Consider the following 22,471-nt stretch of genomic DNA (forward strand, 5'->3'; position numbering starts at 1 on the left):
TGAAAATATTTTTCTCAGAAAAATACACTTGAGGCAAAATTTTAATTTAGAAATTGTAAAGTCTAAACTGTAATATGTCCAATTTTAACATTGCCCGTGCGTGCGTGTGTGTGTACATGATACCAGGGGAAGAGGTGGCCAGGCTTAGTAAGCCTAAGAGCCTCATTTTTATGAAGTGTTTCATAATGTGTTCAGGAGATGAAAACATTGGGGGGAGGGGAGTTAATGTAAATGATTCTGAATGGTTTACAGAGTTATGGCTGTTTGAATTTTTAAAAATGGCTATAGCAGTTTCATTGGTTTGTTATTTTTTACCATTGACAATTCCCTAGCCATTTTTTGAAATTCAAATAGGCATAGCTGCTTACACATTATATTATACTTATTTCACACAATATACTTACAATATTTCATTGTTTTTAGGTCTTGAATCTATCCTGAAAGTAAGTCACACACATTATGAAATAACCTATATACTTTTTCTATTAAATGAAATTCACACACACACACTGAAAATTTAACTTTCAGATTGAGGTGTTTCAAAATCACGATTAACTTTTAACTGTATTTAATATGTCCATTAATAAAGTAGCATATAAGTCTAAGGGAACTTTGGAAAAGTTTGTCCACAAAAATCTTAGGATTTATTTCTTTAAATGTGACATTTGAAATATTTAAAGATTGAGGATTTTGAAGAAATGAGAAAGATGTGATAGGAACATTATTAAAATCTTTTTCTGAAGGGATCAAGGCTGCATATATTATTACTCATTACTGGAAGCAGATGCCAGAGGTTTTACAGCAATGAATGTGAGTACACATATGAAGAAAAATTATGTTGATGTGGGGTGTTGTTCACTCAAACACACACTGGAGATGGGGAGCATAATGTCATCACAAATAAGATTACTGTTACATTGTGCATCGTAATAAAAGTATGTATGGATTACAGTAGATAAAATGAAGTAAGGATCAGTTTACAAAATTAGGCTTGCATAATTTTTGTAAAATTGCCTAAGATTCAGTAATGACTTGATAGGTTTCTGCCAACATTTGAAACAGGCACTATTAATGAATTATGAATTAACTATTAATACTACCAATGAACTAGTGACGAACATAACTGAATGATTTTCATAATCAAATGATTAATAGTTACACACTGCTAATCATTTGAATGTTATAATTCTGTATTTGTATGCTGCCCACCTGAGAAGCCAGTATACGGTTTGGCTATTAAATAATGAGACTGCATGTGCAGCTGATTGCCACCTGTGAAAACAAAGGCATAACAGTTTACCATAAACCTTTCCCTAGTTGGCTGCCAAGCCACATTCCAACACACTCATGAAAACACAGGTTTTCATTATCTTTTTTTTGCAGTTTACCAGAAAAAAATGACAGTCAAAATAATGAACAACAGAGAAACCTTAGATTTTTTACAAATCTAAAGAAAACACCAACTGAAAGTTATGAGTTGTTACATAAAGCTTATGGGGAAGACACTGTGTCAAGATCTTGCATAAACATGTTTGAATGGCATAAAGGATTTTTAGAAGCTAGATATAATGTGGAAGATGTTGAATGACCATGACGTTTGGTATCCGTGAAAACTGATTAAAATGTAGACTGGGTACGGACATTGATTAGAAGTTTATTGATCATTGTTTAAGCATTAGAATGGTTGCATCAGAACTCAAAATAGACAAAGAAATAACGACAAATTTTAACTGAAAATTTAGACATGAGAAAAGTGTATGCCAAGATGGTGCCAAAAATTTTGAATGAAGTTCAAAGAATGAGAATATTTCAGGTTTGTGAAGATTTTTTGAAAGAAAATCTATATTTGCCAATTTCCTGTCAAAAAAAACAAACCCCTGTGCATGAGCATGCACCCTACTCACCAGGCCTGGCCCCTTGTGACTTTTTTTTTCTCTTCCCTGAACTGAAAAGTATTAAGTCAGCCCATTTCCAGTGCATTGAAGACCCTTCAGAAAAAAAACATGTTTCTGTGCTTAAAAGAAATGTATGGAACAGTATGGAACAAGGCAATTTTGAAGGAGATAATTTGTAAGGTATGAAATATTTCATTATTTAATAGTCACACCTTGTATTCCCAGGATACAGGTGCTTGAAGGTAGTAGTATTAGTATGGCAAATGGTGCAAGAAAGCAAGGTTATAAAGCATCAGCGAGGAGAAAAAAAAAAAAAAAAAAAAACACTTCTCACATCACCTATTCTCTTCCTTCAATAATGTTCTAGTTCTTCCTTAAATTTATTCAGACAATCCACTTCCACAACAAGATGGTAGTTTGTTCCAACAATCAGCCAGCCACTAGCTGTAGGCAAGTTGCAGGAGGAAGAATATCATCAGCATTGAACTTACACAATCAATTCAAGGCTTAAACACCTCAATCAAACTCCTCGCAGGTGCCTAATCTCCAGATGCTGCAATTTGCGAAACTGAGGCCTTTCTTGGTAAGATCACCCTTTTGTTCCATTCGTCAATCTTGTTGCCATTCTCTGCACCCATTTCGGCAGATCTGCAACCTTCCTAAAATGAGGCCTCCAAACCCGTACACAATCAGTGACTCCATTATTTTCCCTGGAACTGAGGTTAAGCTAACAGATCTGTAATTACACTTAATCACCTTTTGATCCCCTGTTATGAATTGGGGATACATTCACACATCTCCAGTTCATAGGGACCTCCTCTGAATCCAAAGGAGACATCATAATTATGGCTGGGGGTTTTGCTTACCTCCTTTGCTGCCTCTCTTAATATAATTGGATAGATCCCAGCAGTCCTTTTTTCCTAAAAAAATGTTAAATTCTTTTTATAAAAGAGTAAAGTTTATATAATTTATAATTACATTTACATACATAATGTTAATTTACATTGGACTAAAAATAATGAATGAAGAAAGTAACTATATAGAATTATTTATTAAAGAAAATTCCAAATGTCTTATTTCTATGTTCTCTTATACATTATTTCACTGTTATTCTTCTTTGCATATCATTAGTGAGGTGGTGATCTTGGAGATACCACGAGCGGATGTAGGGTGTGGATTGAACTGCTGCAATGGCCCCACACGTTTGAAAAATAGTAAATTAGCAGTAGTGATATTCAACAAAGATGATCTCTGGCATGTTACAATTAAATTCATTTGATTAAATGAGTCATTGAGGAAAATATTTTCTTATCAATTAAGCTCTGACAGAATCCACAAAAAATTTCCTTTCTGGTATTTAGAATCTCTGGCATAAGTTTTATAGGTCAGCTTCACCAAAGGTAAAATTTTCATAATCATTGTCATTCTTCAGCCAAAACTGAGGCTCTAAAATTTTAGCCCATGGTTATAAAATTCAATTGGATTGATAGAATTTGATACATTTCAGCAGAGACATGAAGAACTATTTCTTTTAATTTCATATTATCCAAAGCATGAAAAATTTCTTTATAATAAAATCTAGTGTTCATTTTCCTGTTTTTGAAAAATTTTATTTGAACTAAAATTTTTCAATATTCAGGGGATATTGTGATTCCCTGCTTTTGCAAGTTCTAGATTTAGTACTGATAATTCTTGCAACACATCACATAATAAACCAAGATCTAGAATAAAGTTTGTGAAAATTATATGATTCAGCATTCAACACAATTTATATATTGATCCCTTTGAACTATCATGATTTTGCTTGTCTTCTTTGCTTTCATTCACATGTTTGACAAGAGTAATGTAAATCTGTTACACTGCCTTTACAGATTGGAAGTTGGGCTACCCATTTTGCTTCATAATCTTTACCTATCTTCAGAATTGAAATTTCAAGTCCTTCAGCACATGGCTTTAATTCTCTCAGTTTTTAGACTTGAACTTCTGTAGACTGTAATTTTCAGGAAATATGTATGAAGGAAGGTTGTTGAATGAATAAATGAGGAAGATGAAAAGTTGGTTCTGAGAGTTTGAAGTTGGAGAGTAAATGGCTGGTGGCGGCACGTGTTGGGACTGTTTTGAAAGAGAGAGAGAGTGGGAATTATAGAAGCCAATTCAGAAGAATAGTGCCCGTGGAAGTATCTGTAGAAAAGGCATTCAGCAAAAACAGTATGTCTATGAGACAGTGAGTGGAGAGATGCTGTTAGAGATGAGTCATTAATTAACCTAACTGCCCTCTTCTGAATGGAATCTAGAAGCCTGAGAGAGGTTTTGGGGGCACCACACCAGATGCAGAGGAAGCAATATTTGTAATGTGCTTGTGCCAAGAGAGATTAGAAGTCAGGGTAATCCCAAAAGAGATATATCGTCTTGCCTAGAAATCGGAGTGTCAACAAAAATAAGCATAGGAGCTGAAGAATACTTTTTCCGAGATATGAGACAAGACTGAGTTTTAGAAGGATTGAAATAAACTAAGTTGTCCTTGCCCCACTGGAGAATTGGTAGCAGGTATTTGAGAAGTTGAAGCTGATTGAACAGGGCAAGGTTTCTCAAACTAGAAAGTGGAATGCAATGTGCTATCATCGGCAAAACTATGGATAGGATTTCCAGTCAGAGGAAGAAGGTCATTAATATACAAGAGGAAAAGAGCGAGGGAAAGAACAAACCTTGGGGGACACCAGCATTAGTGGAGAAGTTAGAAGACAGAGAGCCATCTACCATCACCCTCAGTGAGCAATCAGAGAGAAAACTGGATAACCAGTTACAAAAAACAGTTGGCAAACCATAAGATGGAAGCTTGTTTAGAAGACCTTTATGTTAAACATGATCAAAAGCCTTTGAGATGTCAAGAGCAACTGCTTGTGTTTCAACGAACATTTCCATTGAATTTGTCCATAAATGGATAACATAAGCCAGAATATCACCAGTGGATCAATACTGACAGAATCCATACAGGCGATCGTTGATCAGATGGAAGATTTCTAGGTAGTTTAATAGTTGGGGGATAATTGATTTCTCCATTACTTAAGAGTAGAAGTAATTGCAATGGGACGATAATTGGATGGGAGGAATTTGTCACCCCTTTTTAGGAACTGACTGGATATGAGCAAATTTTCAAGCAGAAGGAAAAACACCTTTGGAATAATAAAGTGAAAAAAGGCAGTAAAGAACAGGAGTAAGTTCAGGAGCACAGGTTTTGAGAACAAGTGAAGAAATACCATAGGGATCTAGTGCTTTCTTAGCATCAAGATTCATCAAAATCCTTCTGACATCCTTTTGACGGAAGCATTGAATGGAGTGTGTTGAGAATGGTGGGATGTGTTTTACCAAGATCATTAATACATGAGTTGGAAGAAAAATGAGATGCTCGAAGGTCAGCTTTATCCTTGGCTGAAGTGACAACAGAACCATCTGGTTTTTACAGAGTTGGGAACAGAGATGGGCAAAAGTTGAGACCAGAATGCTCGGCTATCAACTCTGTAAAAACCAGAAGGTTCTGTTGTCACTTGAGTCAAGGATAAAGCTGACCTTCGAGCATCTCATTTTTCTTCCAACTCATGTATTAATGATCTTGGTAAAACACATCCCACCATTCTCAACACACTCCATTCAATGCTTCTGTGGTCTTCCGTCAAAAGGATGTCAGAAGAATTTTGATGGATCTTGATGTTTTCTACTCTTAGCCTGTTTAAAATCTAGTTTAGACTGATTAATAACTGCTTTACAATTGTTGCGAGCTTTGGTGTAGGCAGAAAATGAAACTGAATTATTGGAAACAAGGTAATTACAATATTCAACATTCTTCTTTCGAACAGCGTTAGCACATTTAGTCTCCAACTTAGCATGGTCTCCAACTTTTTCGAAACCATGGTTTCGAAAAAGTTGGAGATTTTAGAGGAGTGTGGGATAGGGAATATTGGAATGGACATATGCACAAGTACCACCTTTGAGGCAAAAGGAATCATACAGCGAATAATTTGTGCAACTGAGATGAGCAGTAGTTGATTCAACCGATAACTGAGATTCTGTCAGAAAAGTACATGGGATGTGACAGACTGCAAGTGGAAATGGACATCATTGAGATTCGAATTGAGACCATGTATATTTGTGAAATGAACTAGGAAGTGTTTGGGAGGTTTAGATCTTTTCGCAGATCTAAACCTCCCAAAGTGTGACAATTCATGGTGTATTCAATAGTAAAAAAAAGTGGGGGGGACATGCTGTATGAAGTAATGAAATTTTTGGATATTGCGTACACATGGTAAGAATATACCCAGACCTTTGATATAACGTGGCCTCGACAATGCCCCCGCATACACACTACTTGGACTCCCTCCAGTCACTATCTGGACTCCCTCCAGTCACTATCTGGCAGAATAGAGGTAGCAAGATTATACACTAGCTGATCCGAAGCCTCCTAAAGAGTTACCAATAGGTTTAGTCCTGAGTACTAACACCTGACTGAACGTTTTGGAGCTGTACCCTCGAAATGTAAGGAAGATTGAATCTCGCCATGATGTTCATCATAACCTCAAAAGTCATCAGTCATACTGCATGATGGAAGGGTTGACCGGAAGTTAGCTCTGTAGACTAAACTTGGGTTCCACCATTTCAAGCTTCCAATAAGCAGAGTGCTGGTATTGCACCGGTTGATGAGAGTCATTACCACCTAGTATTGCCTGGTAAATACAGAGGGGTGGCATTCCTCCATGTAGTGTGAGCACCACACCTCGACCCCCGCTTACATTGGTTCACACCTGGGTGGTCACCCACAGTGTGCTTGTGCATGGAGGTTATGCCCTGGATTATTAACAGTCCCACCATCATGAAGGTGCAAGCAGAGGATTTGACTGTCACAGACTGTCTGGACTTTGCCGAAATTAGCATTAGTAGTGGAATACAATGCAAGAAAGCAAGCTTATGTGGCATCAACCGGGGAGGGGGGTGGGGGTACTTCGATTTCACCCCTCCATTCGTTCCTAATACCTGTCCAGCTCAACCTTAAATTTATTTAGGCTATCAACTTCCACAACAAAAGATGGAAGTCTGTTCCACCAATCAACTACCCGCTGGCTAAAATCAGACTTCCGCACATCTATTCTACAACTGTGTTTCCTCGATTTGAATTTATGCCCTTGCGAAAGAAAGAATCCCATCAGCATTGAGTATGCTGAAACCATTTAAGGTGTTATACCCCTCAATCAGATCACCTCTCAGATGCCTAACTTAATCTGCAAAACTTAAGCCTTTCTTCGTAAGAGCAACCCTTTGTTCCATTCACTAATCTTGTTGCCCTTCTCTGTACTCGTTCCAACAGCTCTACATCCTTAAAATGAGGGCTCCCGACCTGTATACAGTACTCAAGGTGTGGCCTGACCATTGCCTTATACAAGGGCATAATCACCTCCTTATCCCTGCTAGAAAAATTCCTGTATATCATTGACAAGACACCACGAGCTACTCTTGCAGACCATCTGCACTGCTCAGAAAAATTCATATCTGCCTGCACAATTACCCCAGGTCCTTTTCATTCTCTACCACTGTCAGTGTAGTACCACAGAGTTGATACGTTACCCTGTGGTTACTGCTTCTCATATGTAGTTCTTTACATTTGTCTAGGTTAAACTTCATTTGCCACCTCTCAGCCCATCTGCTCAACCTCTCTAGATCCTGTTGCAGCAGCATACTGTCATTAGTGTCATTAACAACTCTGCCAACCTTTGTATCGTCTGCAAACTTGGACATTAAGCCTGATATAGCATCATCAGTATCATTTATAAATACAGAAAACAACAATGGACCCAACACTGAACTCTGAGGGACTCCACTAATAACATTAGTCCATGATGATCAGTGTCCTTTGATTACCACTCTGTCTTTTCCCACTCAAGCATCCCTTTATTCATAGCAGCAATTTGCCTCCAGTGCCGCACTGCTCCAATTTGTGCAGCAGTCTTCCATGTAAAGCCTTTCTAAGATCCAAATATATAATATCAAAGTTATTCCCTGCATCCAATTCTTTTGTGACTACATCATAGTATCCAGTCAAATTGGTGAGACAAGACTTCCCCTTAACAAAACGCCGACCGGACTAGCCGGGTGGGTAAAGTGCTTGCCTGGCAACCCAAAGGTCGTGGGTTCGAATCCCGCCTCGGGCTTGGATCAAAGTACTGCAAAAACCTTGGGAGGTGCGTTATGGCCACAGAAGCCAATGCGCCAACAACTACCAAAAAAAAAAAAAAAAACTTAACAAAACCGTGCTGTGTCTGAGCTATAACTGAAGTCTTGTCTAGATGATCCTGCAGTGCTTCTTTAACCAGTGCCTCCATTAATTTTCCTGGAACAGAAGTTAAACTAACAGGTCTATAATTACTTGTGTCAACCTTTGATCCTCCTTTGTGAATTGGGGTCACATTTTCACATCTCCATTCTATGGGTACCTCCCCTGAGTCCAAGAAAGCTCTCATAATTATGGCCAAGTGTTTGCTGCCTCTTTTAATATAACTGGATAGATCCCATCCACCCCAGGTGCCTTTCTTATGTTTATCTTCAACAATTTCTTCTCCACTTTCCTCTCAGTTATTATAAAATCATCTAGCTCACTGACAGAGTTTAGTTCACCTCTGGCATTCCCCTCCCTGAATAACTCCTCATGTGTGAATGTAGATGCAAAATACTCATTTAGTTTGTTAGCCACCTGAGCAGGATCATCAATAATTGAAATTGGGTCCACTTGACTTGAGTGGATGAGATGGTTCCTGTGTAAAGAGAGAAGTGTATAGACTGCTCTCAGTAATGGTGAGAGTAACTAAATGGTAATTGTTTGCTATGAGGTGTGATAAACAGCCTCACACTAGCTAAAATTATAAATAAATATGATATAGGCATTCGCCTTGCATTCTACATTTTACATGAACAGTGATAATTAAGCAAATGTTTACAAGAGGGATTTTGTAAGGCAAACAACTTTAATAATATATAAGTGAATATTATGTTTATGTCATCAACACTTATATATTAACTGATAAGTATCAGCTGAATATAGCTCTGGATCCACCACAGTTGCCTTGTTTTATGTTTAGCTTCAATTTCTCTTCCACTTTCCTCTCAGTGAACACAGAATTATTTAGCTCCCTGTTATTCGATAAAATTCTGGCATTCCCTTCTCTAAAGAATTCCTAATGTGTGAATGTAGGAGCAAAATATCTGAGCATGATCATTAACAGTTAAATTGACATCAACTTCGACATCAAGTAGACCAATGTGATTCGGCCCCTTCCTTCTAGTGTTTACGTAAGCCAAAGAAGCCTTTTCTTTGCATTCTTTACCAGAAACTTCTTGTAATTTGCTTATCTTGCCTTTGTAACTTGATCACAGAATAGTAATACCCCGACTTACGCGAACCCGGAGTTACGCGGTTCTTGATTTTTTCGTTTGGTGTATATCTAAAATTAGCTTACCAGTGATTTGGAAGTCAAATCATAAAGCTTGGGCGACAGCTTCCAGTTTTTGAGGACTGGTTTGGTCACCACTTCATACCCGAAGTCGAACATTATTGCAAGTCTAAACAGATTCCATTTAAGGTGATGCTTCTTATTGACAATGCACCCGGTCACCCTCCTGCAACCCTAATTAATTTCAACCCACGTGTGAAAGTTGTGTTTTTGCCTCCAAACACAACCAACTTGCTTCAACCATTGGACCAGGGAGTCATCAAAACATTCAAGGCTTACTACACGAGGTGTTCGTTTGCACGTCTGAATGAAGCTATGAGACAAAATAATGATATATCTGTTAAAGACTTTTGGAAACAATTCAATGTTTTAGATGCCATAAGAATCATTGAAGAATCTTGGGATGAAATTCACAAAAAAACATTGAATGATGTCTGGAAGTAACTTTGTCCATTTTTTTTCAAAACCGAGACGAAAACAACACCAGAAACTGATCATGTCGCTCATGTGATAGAAGAAGTTAATCTTGCCAGGCAATTAAATTTGGAAGTCAATGATGATATGCAATGATGCCAACGAGCTGTTGGATTCACATAGTCAGAAGCTGACAACGAATGAGCTCATAGAGATGCGTGAGCAAAACCTCACTGAACTATCCGACACTTCAGGCCCAGTTCCACCAGAAAAACACATGACAGTTGCAAGCTTGACAGAAGATCTCAGCTCAATTGTAAAGGGCTTAAAAATTTTAGAAAACATGGACTCCAACGAAGAACGCATTATAGCTACAAAGCAAGGAATAAAAAAAAATATTAGCTTGCTACGAAGAAATTCTGCGTGAAAAAAAGGTGCTGTGTCGTCAGACCAATTTGTTAGATTTTATGACGCCATCGACATCTAAATAACTTTTTTACGTAACCCATTTATTTTTTTAATACATATTTTGTATTAATATGTATAAATAACTGCAATTTTATTAAATATTTTTCTTCTAAACTAGTGTTTTTGTTAGTCCTTGGTCCCAATTAAACAAAATTTATATGTATTTATATGCAAAGTTGTACCCCGACTTAAGTGAATGCGACTTAAGCGATTTTTGTCTGACCCACCTATTGCGTAACTTCAGGGTATTACTGTATATACTATTCTGTGATCAATAGCATATATATACTGATAATTTATATGCATCCCATGCATTTTCTTCTCTGCCACAAGTCTTATCAGTTCATCTGACATCCATTTAGGTCTAAACCTCGAACAGTATTTCTTAGTTGCTATGAAAACCTTAAAAGTTGCTTCTACAGTTACTCCCCTGAATACTTCCCATGTAAAATTTAAAAACTGTCTGAGACCACTGTAATCACCCTTATGAAAGAAAAAGCCTTTTCCCTTGATCTGGAAAGTTAAAATCCGCCATATAAGACATTCTGATTTACTGGACCACTATTTCTCTGTATATTCATCACTGTCATTAGGCCTATAACACTCTTACCGGGTGCCAATCCACAGATTGCAACATCAAAGAGAATTGCTCATTACAGAAATCATTGAATATAATTCCTGGTGTATGCAAGATTGCAAATGTGCCGCAGCTATTGTTTCATCTGCCACTTCAAGCGATATTGTTTTAGATGCAGACCTTCCATGTGGTTTGTGGAAAGCTTTGAATTAAATGTTACCATATCCATATTCTTTTGGGAGACTGGGATCCAAGTGTAGTATGGGCATTATCTCTGCACGGTTGTTCGTGAAGGACTGCCCTCCACAATGGAACTGTTGGTCAAACATTATGCCCAAATCATCCATATGATTTTGGAGCACTGGGATCCAAGTGCCATATTATGAGTGTGTTATCTGTGCGGCAATGTTCTTGAGAAATGTATTGATTTGTGAGGTGATTTAGATTTTTACTCCGAAGTGTGCAAGGTACTCTGCCATCTGGAAGTTTGTCATTTATTTCATTAGTAATTTTGTTTTCATGGACACTAATAGATATCATCACTTTAATGTCACCTGCATAGCATAGAATGCCTTTTCTGCCAAAGTTGAATGGTACACAGCCATGAAGAGGATTCCTGAGAGTTCCTCTTCTTGAATAACTCCACCATTAACTTTTCAGGTATAGCTTTGAAAAGAAGGAATCCTTTCGTGGAGGAGAGATGTCAAAAACCAAAGAAAAATCCTCTAAAAGAGAGTAGTCAAAAAGGAGAGGTGTCAAAAACCTTTAAATTGAAAATGTTTTTTGCAAAGATGCAGCAAACTAGTGACATCAACTGTATCAAAGGCTGCTTGGACATCCAGATATGTCACTGCTAATTCTGCATTTTCATCAAAGGCATTCAAGATATATTTGGTAACTGTAAGTAGATTTGTGGTAGTTGATCTATTCTTAATCTCATCGTGAATTTTCTCTGGCTTATTAGGCATTAGAATTGACTGCTGATTACATTAATTTTAAAAGAAATTTCAGCAAGCAATGTGCCTCTGCAATGGATCTGAATTGATTGACCTCAGCTGATGCCACTGTTTTTGGATGTCACTGGGAGATACGTGAAACAGTATCTTTCCAGATACGTGAAACAAATTTGTTTCACGTATCTGGAAAGTATTGCTGTATTAGTATAGAATTATAAATATGTAAGAGTGGATCAAGTAGAAGGGGGCGCCTCCGTAGCCAGGTGGGAAGGAGCAGCAGTGCGTAGCACATGCTTCTTGATTAGACCGGGGTTCGAGCCCGTCACCACCAAATACGGAGTATGCGGAAAGGTCAAGGAATGACCACCGCATATCCCGGAGCAATATGGCCTTAGTTGCTAATGCTCCTAAAAACCAAATAACAAACATCAAGTAGAAGGTTGGAGACATTTGATTAATTGCAGGATTTTATCTGAACCTGCCACAAAGTTCACTGGGAGGGTATTTATAGCTGAAATCAGTTGCTTTTTATCAAACTGTATGGCTGATAGTACCATTTGGGGGGGGGGGTTTCCTTTGAAATTAGAAGGATTAGGCTTTTATGCTTACTTGGCTGCCTCTTGAATCTTGCAGCATAGCTTAGCAAATCTTGAGGATCAATTTGCAGTGTGAGTTCTTTTTGCTTAGCTGCATACACAAATAGTGTCAGTTAGTAGGTTGAACATCTAATGATTTCTTCTTGTTGAAATCATGTGCCCTTAGTTTGGTAATTCTGTCACCAGCATTGCCTGGATGTAAGGCAAACAAAAGCATCTGTGTGCTTCTTGCTTATTCTTGAACTTGGAGTTTAAAGAAAGTATCCACCAGGCCTTTGACCACATTGATAGATGAATTGTTTTTGTAGCTGTTGTAGTTGCGATGGTGTTGAACCTCCAGATGAGCAGGTCCATTGCTGCAGTCTTGTAGTATATACCATGGAATGGCAGTAGAAGCAGAGGCAGGGATTAGTGTTTATATATTTTGGGTAAATATCCTGATCATTTTGACTTAATTTGGGTAATTAACAGTGAGTGTTTAGGCAGTTCTCCCCAGGACTTATCGAATGGGCCCAGCTAAAATTTAAGCGATTCTCGTGGTATCCTACTGTACTGCTCACTGATCTCGATCAATATTAATTCAAACATACTATGCAATCGAGGTCAATGCGACAGGAGCATATAATGTTAAATTATGCAATTAATTTTTGTTCCCGATTGCTTAAGTCAAATTTATAAATAACATAAAATTTTATAATATTGCAAAGTATTACATTTCCACACCCGGCTACATCATAATGCCACCCAGCTGGCCAAATTTTATGGGGAGAACACTTTTAGGGTTGGATAGAAATTAAAACTGGTTCATGGTCTTATTCACAATTAGTTTCATAATTAGTTGCTAGTGTTGACTCAAGTGTAGCAACTTATAAGAGAAGCTGTCTAGTATGTAACTATTTGCTCTGTATGATATCTGGTCTTTAAGTTCCACGTGTGGGATCCTGTGTTAATGGCAGAGGGCCCGGTGACTGATAGTTTTGCCTAAAGTGCATTTTTTGAGATTGTGGGTGAGATTGAAATCCCCACATACTATCTTTGTCAGATGTGAAGACTTAATTTAGAATACAGTTTGTGATACCATTGATTCCAGATGTATTCAAGGACTGGAGGAATATAAAAACAATAAAATCAGGGCAAGTATTCACTGAACCATAAATTTATTTTGGGACCTCTAAGAATTTTGGAAACGGGACTTCTAAGAACTTTGTATGCAGATCACTTTATCATTTTAAAGTAAAATCTGTTAGAAACAAACCTTTCCTTTGGAAACATCTACTAACAATTGAAACTGCTCGACCCTTTAGTAAGGGATCCTGGTATTACTGTAAGGAGTTAAAGAATGGTATGTAATGGACAAAAACAGGATTATGATAAAGAAATAAAAGAAATGGCAATAAAACAATATAAATAAAAATTACCAACTGCAAGAATATTATAATAAAAATTACTATTTGTAAGAATATTATAATAATTAAAATAATTCAAACAGTTTGAATTATAACCTACTACAACCTAAAAAAATTGCAAACCAACATTACTGAAATATTCAATTAAAAGGAACCAATTAAAACAAAAAAAAAAAAAAGGATTTGAAGCTTTCCACCTTATTCCAGTGTATACTAGGTTTAATTTATCTGCAGATCGAGATTCTCCACTAATTTTTGCATAAACAATGTTATGTTGGTTTTTAAATCGATCCAACCAATCGTTGTTACACACAAAATCGTCGCGCCCAAATTGTTTAGCAAATTATTCTGCTTAAGCCTTCAAGGTCGGACTGTCTATTGAAAATCCAGCACTTCTTTGTGTGGTGAACCATTTAAGCAATGCTTCATCAACATTTGTAACCTTGCACTTTCTAAATTTTTTTTTTTTTTTTTTCAGTTATGTTATTTCCAGTGCCAATATGTAAAGATGTTTACATATTGGCACTGGATACTTAGGATATACACTCCCAGTATATCCTAAGTTCCATTATTAGAAGCTATTTTCTTTGCTTTTCACTTTTTACTTTCTAACCCTAAATTTTTATACCTCGAGATCTATTAGAGTAATTTGAGGGAAATTGAGGTGCTATAGCTGTACTTATTCTTACCTCCTTTCCCCTTTTATCAGCATAAGCTTTCTTTTGCACATGTGTATAAAAAAAACACCACCACTCAAGTGATATTTATGGTTGGCACTCATGTTCAGTATTTTCTGTATTTGTTTCAAAGCTATCTGTCAGGCTAGCTGTTATCTTGCTTGTTTGTTGTTAAATTGAATTAAGTATATATTGTCATAATGTTTATAATTTGGACTTAGTTAAACTGAATCATTTAATCCATATTTCTGGATATATGGATGGATTAAATGATTCAGCAATTCTACTTTATTACTACTTTGCTCAGTTTAAATTATTTACATGAGAAAGACATAAGGTAAAAAATAAAGATAAGAAATTGTCCATTAACATGTGCACAACTTTGGTGATTCTCAAGGTTACAAGAAATTACAATTAAAATGAAGGCACTGGGCATTGACATATATAAATCTGAAAAGACAAACATTCTAAATGCACATTTATATGTGGATATTTCCAATGCATGGAACCTGATGAATGTATGTTTCACAGCTAATCCCTGATCATTGAACATGGTTTGGTTTCTTTCATATTTATTCATTTAATCTTTGCATGGGTATCGAAAACAGGTTAAACAAAAAAAAAAAAAAAAAAAAAAAACTTTTGCTACTATTCCACAGTTGTCCCCCCCCCCATGTATAGTTTTTCCTGTAGGACTTCAGTTAATTTACTTTTTTACTCAACAATATAGATGTGCATGTCTTAAAAAGTAATGTGTTTTTCTTTCCTTTTTTTTAAATACTTTATTTCAATGTATTTCACATAAACTCGGCAGAAAAGGCTGATAAGTACTGCTGAATCATTTGATGAATAGCAGCAATTTTTATAATTAGAAACTGTTGTAATTCCACTGGTATTTTGGGCCATGTTAAGTTATATAATATATATATGTATATATTATTATTTTATTTTATCATTGCTTATTTTATTTATTGATTTCTTTTTCATTTTATAGGCTGTGTCTATGGGATCTAAATATAATGACCAAATTTTATCTATGACTTGGTTTGGGGAAATATCTAAAAATTCAGATCTATCACTGGATGCAGAAGGAGAGGAGGAATTTGGTACTGAAGAGGTAAAATTATTTTATTCTCTAATACTGTAGGTATTTTACAATTTGTAATTTGCACAGCCTAAGTTCAATCTTTACCTAGGTTGCATCAGACTGAAGCCTTTCTAGGTGAGAGCACCCATTTGTTCCCTTCACCAATCTTGTTGACCTTCTCTGCACCCATTCCAGCAGATCTACAGCCTTCCTAAAGTGAGACCTCCAGACCTGTATACAGTATCCTAGATGGGCCTAATCATAGCCTTGTACAAAGGGATAATCATCTCCTTATCCCTACTATCAAAGTTTCTGTATATCATTCACAAAATCCCATGAGCTGTCATGGCAGTGTGTCTGCACTGCTCACAGAATTTCATAGCTGACTGCATAATACTCCCCATGTCTTTCTTTTTTTTATTATGCTGAGTGTAATGCCACACAGCTAATAAGTTACTCTGAGATTACTGCTACCCATATGCAGTATCTTGCATTTGTCACTGTTAAACTTCAACTGCCATTTCTCAGCCCATCGACCTAATTTTTATAAATTTTGTTGCCTTAACATACCATCATTGTCATTAACCACCCTGCAAACGTTTGTATCATCTGCAAACTTTGGCATTAAGTCTGATATACCTTCATCAGTATCATTAATAAATATTGAAAACAACAATGAACCCAGCAGTGAAACCTGGGAGACTCCACTGATAACATTAGTCACTGCATCATAGCAACCTATCAGATTGGTTAGATAAGACCACCACTTAACAAAACTTAGCAGTATGATTATGCATTCCGTCCATATGATCCTGCATAATTTCTTTAACCAGTGACTCCATTATCTTCCATGTAACAGGTGATAAACTAACAGGTCTGTAATTACTCATTTCACCATTTGATCATCCTTTATGAATTGGGAATACATTCACACAGCTCCAGTCCATGGGAACCTCCCCTGAATCCAAGATAGCTTTCATAATTATGGTTTAGGGTTTTCTCACCTCCTTTGTTTCCTCTCTTAATATGATTGGATAGATCCCATCCACCCTAGGTGCCTTTTTTATGTTCAGCTTCAACACTCTCCACTTTCCTTTCAGTTATCGCAAAGTCATTTAACTCTCCGTTGGAGTTTGATAAAGTTCTGACATCCCCTCCCATAAAGAATTCTTCATGTATAAATGTCAATGCAAAATATCTATTCAATTTGAAAGCAACCTGAGCAGGGTCATCAACAGTTAACCCATTGACATCAAGTGACCCAATGTGATGCAGTCCCTTCCTTCTACTGTTGATATAAGCATAGAATTCTTTGCTGCTTTTCTTGGCATTCTTTGCCAGAGATTTTCATAATCTGCCTTAGTTTGCCTAACCTCCTTTGTGACTTAATTACAGATTAATTTATATCTACCATAGGCTTATGTATCACCTGATAATTTATATGCATCCCATGCACTTTTCTTCTATGCCACTTGTCTCAATAATTCATCTGATTTTCATTTATGTCTAAGTCTTGAACAGTATTTCTTCATTGGTATGAAAAGCCTAGTAGTATCTTTAATTACTTCCCTGAATGCTTCCTATTTAGAATTTGCTGTTTGTAACATCATCAGGTGATCCTACTGCATAGAATTTAAAAACTGTCTGAGACCACTGTAGTTACCCTTATGAAAGCAAAAGCCTTTCTCTTCACCCTTGACAGTAGTTGTCTTTAATTAATTTCCACATAAGTAAACTGTGATTGCTTGCCACCCAATGGGTCTTTTACCTGCAGATTCTTAATGGATGTAGAATCACTGCTGATAACTAAATCAAGAATATTGCTTCCTCTTGTTGCCTCTCTAACATGCTGCTGTAAAAAACAGTCATGCAAGAAATCTACAAAAGCCTTACTAGTGTGAGTGACCAACCCACAAGTTCCAGTCAACATCTAGAAAGTTAAAATCCCTCATTATAAGACATTCTGATTTACTGGCCTCCTCTATTTCTCTGTATATGTGTTTGGTATACTCATCAAAGTCATTAGGCCTGTAACACATGCCTACTCTTAATTTTGTTTTTCTCAGTGCTTATATCACACCAGACTGACACATTGCACTGGTCACCCATGTTGACTGGATGCACTGTGTGTTAGATTATTATGCTTCTTAACTAAGAGCATAACCCGTCCTGTCCCTTCCTGTATACATTATACTCTCCATATTTAGATTCGGAATCACTTATGCCTTGAGTGACACCATGTCTCCGCTATCCCTACAATGTCTGGATTTGATGACTTAATCAGTACTTCAAATACATCAAATTTATTTACAGTTCTCCGAGATTAGTGTACATGCATATGTTCTTACTCTTAGTTACCCTAATGTATTTATTTGTTCCATATAATGTATTTATTTGTGCCTATGTATTTATTTGTTCCATTATGACCTACAGCAGGTCCTGAAATCCCTTACACTTTGTGTTCGAGCCTGCTGCATTTTCCAATAGATGCAGTTCGAGAATCACCTTCACCTCTGCCTCCGGCTCTAGTTAATCTATTAGTCTGTGTATACCCCCCCCCAAGCTAGCATCAGCAACTTAATTTCTTCACACTCTCTGCACCGAACATACACAAAGATGACATCCTCCCCCTTGACTGTATCATGCCCTGCTCCAGAAAGATGTGCACAAGTTGCACATTTTGTTAGGCTGTGGTTCATAGGAGAATCACCTCTTCGGTTCTCCCCTGAGCCATAGTTCCCACTACTTTGTGCCTGTTGCTTTGGTGCTTTAGTCTGGGACATGATTTCCATCTAATTCCAATTTAATGAAACAATGATCAACAATGAAAATTATTCAATTAATTGACAATGATATACTAAGTTAGATTCCTAAATGCAGTGATATGTATTATGCTATCAAGTTTTACTCTATATCATTACAATTGCAGTTTTAAATTAGCTATATATTTACTAAAAAGTAAAATTTCTTAGCTAAAAACTATATATATATGTGTGTGTGTGGTTTGTAACATAAATAAAGTGTCTGTGAAAATGGAAATGAAAAAAACACATGAAGTGCCTAAACTAAGAGAAGTTTAAGGGATAGTAGAAACTGGAAGTGAAGCAGTAGTGAAAAAGTGAAAGAATTTGAAAAACCCAGTACAAAAATGAACTGGGACTGAGGAAGCAAATAATAACAAAAAAAAATTTATACGAATAAATAAAAAATAATAAATAAATAACACAGTATTCAGATATGGGAGGGCAATTTTAGCAAGAGGTCGAATCAAGGGATGGCAAATATGCAAAATCTGAATACAGTAAATGAAAAGATGATACCTAGTCAGGAATTTCATCAGGGGGACTACTCCTGTATCAAATGCAGTGCCTGATACATAATGTTTTTTTCTAATTAGAGTGAGCACAGGTTCAAGCTTGTCACTCTCATTTGGCTTCCTGGAGATAAGACAGAAATACAGTGTGTAATTCAGTGAAGTATTTATTATTAAAATAACCCAAGATTGGTAGACATCCTGATTTATGTTCTATTCTTTGCCTGTTATGCAGGTCCAATTTTATTGAAATGTGTGTTTATATTATTTAGTTCTGTACTGGATATTAATGTTTTGGATATTAATTACCTGATTATTTTCAGCATCAACAGTCATCATTAGAAGAAGTTGGAGAAGAGGATTTATTATTGGGAGATGATGAAGAGGAAGAGGATAGTGAAGCAAGATCTTGGCGGCGATGACATATACCTAAAAATTCTCCGTTTTCTGGGTTATTTGATATCATAGCTTCTGAGCTGTGGAACTGTATAGAACTATTAACACTTTATGTGTGACTTCTAGTTAGCATTATTGACATGCATTTTTGGCTGTTACTTTTAGTAATGGGAAGAATGCAGTTGTAAAAACAAAAACAAAAAAAAAAAAAAGAAAGAAAACATTTCAGGATCTGTATAAGGATACAAACTGTACAGTTCCATTAATTGTGATCTTTATGATTATGTGGATGTATAGTTTTGAATGATTTACCATAATAGTTTTTCTCATGGTATATCATTAGCAGGTTCTTCAAAATGCCTTCGGTTCAATTGTAAATGAATATTCAGAATGTTTTTATTAGCATTGCAACCATTGTGTCAATAAGGGATGTAATATGTATATTATATTTGTATGTTCTCTAGCAGTACACACATGTAAAGGTGTCCACGTGAGTTTATGCTCGCACTGCTTTAGTATTTCTATTGAAATGTTACATAGAAAATTTTGTATTGTCTTTGTACCTCAGTGCACTGTCTGTACTTGTATTGTTAGGTATTAAGTTTTATGTCATGTATTTTCATCTTTAATTTGACTGTCTTTCAACTTTGACAGTTTAAAATATTTGTTCATTTTTTTTATTACAAGAATTTTCTGCTGATGCCCGATTGTTGAAGAAAAAAAAACCTGTGAAGAAGAATACCACGAACAGAAAAAAAAAAAAAAAAGAAAAAAAAAAAAGAAAAAAATTGGAAAAAAAAAAAGATGGGCAAAAAAAAAAAAAAAAAAAAAAAAGAGAGAGAGAAAAAAAAAGAGGGGGGGAGAGCTTTGAGGAAAACTGCTCAAAGCACATTTACCATAAACAAAAAAATATTTAAAAAAAAAAAAAAAAAAGGTGATAAAGGGATTGCCAAGCTGTACTGGATTGTATTTTATTATTACTTTGATTTTTTTTTTAATTTGATTTTTTTTATTTGCTGCAGAAACAGAATACATTTTGGTAAACATTGAAACACTACTTTTAAAATTGAGAAACTATCACACAACTGCTACTGACTTTCATTCATGACTGCTACTGATTGGATCAAATTTGATAATTTCAATAGTAATGATTTTTAAAAAAAATTATTAGTAACCATCCCAAGATATTGGTGTCTTTGATGCCAGTCTGTTTCTGATCTTAATATTGCTCAGTGTAAATCAATTTAATTATATTGAAGTTTCTAAATCAGTACTACTCACCATGTGTTGGTTTTTTTTTTTTTTTAATAGATATTTATAAAATCGAGCTTCTAAAAACTGCTTAGAACTAACTTCCACTACCTTCCTACTAGAACTAACTGCCACTACCTTTTTACAAATTTTTCTTGAGTTGGATTTAAATCATAAGAAAAAATAAAAAAACTAATTATCACAAAACAAAATAGCAGATTAATACTACAATTGGAGTTATACTTGGCAAGGTGCTACTTTGCTACCTGATTTAGTAATAAGCATACTACATGCTTTATAATTTATACATGTTAATTCTGTTTGCATTATTTAGTTTTAATGTGCATATTTGTATTTCGTTTAGGCCATTCTAAGCCAAACACAAATATAGCACCAGGTTTTTGTTAATTGGCTGTTGACATTGAGATTTACATTTTGTTGTTGCGTTTTCTTATTTAACTTAAAGGGTGGTAGCTATGTCATGCTTTTCATTTTAAATTTAGTTGCTTGTTATTTTCTTGTGTTCAGGTCATATAGAGATACTCATTGGCATTGTCTGGGTACTAGTCAACTGAGATGCAATCCTTTTCGAGTTCATAAGTGCTAATGCCTTAGTGGTGGTGCATGTGTTTATGTTCCCTTTCCTTATGTAATTCCATTATTTATAAGTGGCGCTTTTTGGTGGGTGTGACAGTGCAGCCCTTTGGGTTTGAAGTCATGCATCTGACTGCTGTGTGGGTAAGTATTGTTTTGCCTTTGTCTTATTTTTGTGATTTTATTTTGAACTTTGGGATATCTTGGTACTCACACAGCAAATTAGCACCGTGCCAAGCATAACTCTAATGTAGTATCTGCTACTGATAATTGGGATTTTTTTTTTTTTTTCGATAATAGACCTAGAGACAAAACCGTGTTTGCCTTTATAGGAATATTAGAAAAAATAAATTACATTTGGGGGGTGATATCCATTGTGCACTTCCTTGAATATCAGTGATTTTGTCAGCCTCACTTTGGATTTAAAAATATCTTTGATTTTGGATTAAATTTTAATCATATAACAGAAAGTATTATCAGGGGATGTGCTTTTTAAGTTTTATATACAGTAGACTCTAGGTTTTCTGGGATGGATGGCAAAATAAAATTCCAGATAATCGATTTCCCTGTTAATCCAAAAATATCGAAACATGTTCGGCAACATACTACCTAAAAAATATGGCGATAGATAAAAAAATGAAAAAACTTACCATGCACATGTCCAACACAATGCTTGCATACGTATAAAAACGTACCTATAGGTAATGATCTATGCTTGCATGGGCCCCCAAAGTCTGCCAACAGGGGTGCACAATAATTTTCACAGTATTGTTTTACAATTTTTGTTTTTAACAGAATATTTTATATTTTAATTTTACAAAAAATAGGAGATATGTGAAAATCAGTTCACTTAGAAAAATTTACTATACATTACAATAACTTTAAATACCATATTTGTCATAGAATCAATGAAGCTTTGAGGTTGATTATCTGTAATTGCACTCCATGCATGAGAAATGACTCATTCCAGAGAGTCTACATTACTGGTAATCATACTAATACTCCCAAGATGTTTTCTGTGGGATTGAAGTTCAGCAAGCATGGTATTCTAGTCCATCACAGGATATCATTACCTAGGAACCATTCTAAGTGGAAGCTGCATTAAGGATTGGAGCATTCTTTGGAAATTGGTAAGTTTTTTTTATAAGGATTCGATGAATGGTTTGCCAAGCTGTTGATAAGTTGCTGAAATCTTGCATGCAAATACTAAACTTGTTTTTGTTCACATGCCACCTTGCTAGTGCTCCAGGACTAGACTCATTCATGCAAATATCATGGCAGTGACATCAGGCCCATCAGGTTTGAACTATTTCCAATCCAAGTTGTGGTACTGTGCCCATTGCATTTT

The 22,471-nt window shown here is 35.8% G+C and overlaps 1 protein-coding gene across 2 annotated transcripts in view; it reads left to right on the forward strand.

The window, feature by feature from the left end:
• Positions 1 to 19,501, forward strand: part of swm (Zinc finger protein swm) — a 370,487-nt gene extending 350,986 nt beyond the window's left edge. Inside the window, exons 18-19 of one of the 2 annotated variants that reach the window (XM_090372448.1) lie at positions 15,477 to 15,599; positions 19,206 to 19,501. In XM_090372448.1, coding sequence (XP_090228574.1) covers positions 15,477 to 15,599; positions 19,206 to 19,304 — 222 coding nt within the window. In that variant the 3' untranslated portion in view covers positions 19,305 to 19,501. The remainder of the gene's footprint in view (positions 1 to 15,476; positions 15,600 to 19,205) is intronic. The other variant, XM_090372445.1, reaches the window with a different exon arrangement.
• The last annotated feature ends 2,970 nt before the right edge of the window (positions 19,502 to 22,471 follow it).

This window comes from Mastigoproctus giganteus, chromosome 1 (assembly GCF_048544385.1).
Source record: "Mastigoproctus giganteus isolate SK-2022 chromosome 1, ASM4854438v1, whole genome shotgun sequence".
In the NCBI taxonomy this organism is placed as follows: Eukaryota; Metazoa; Arthropoda; class Arachnida; order Uropygi; family Thelyphonidae; genus Mastigoproctus; species Mastigoproctus giganteus.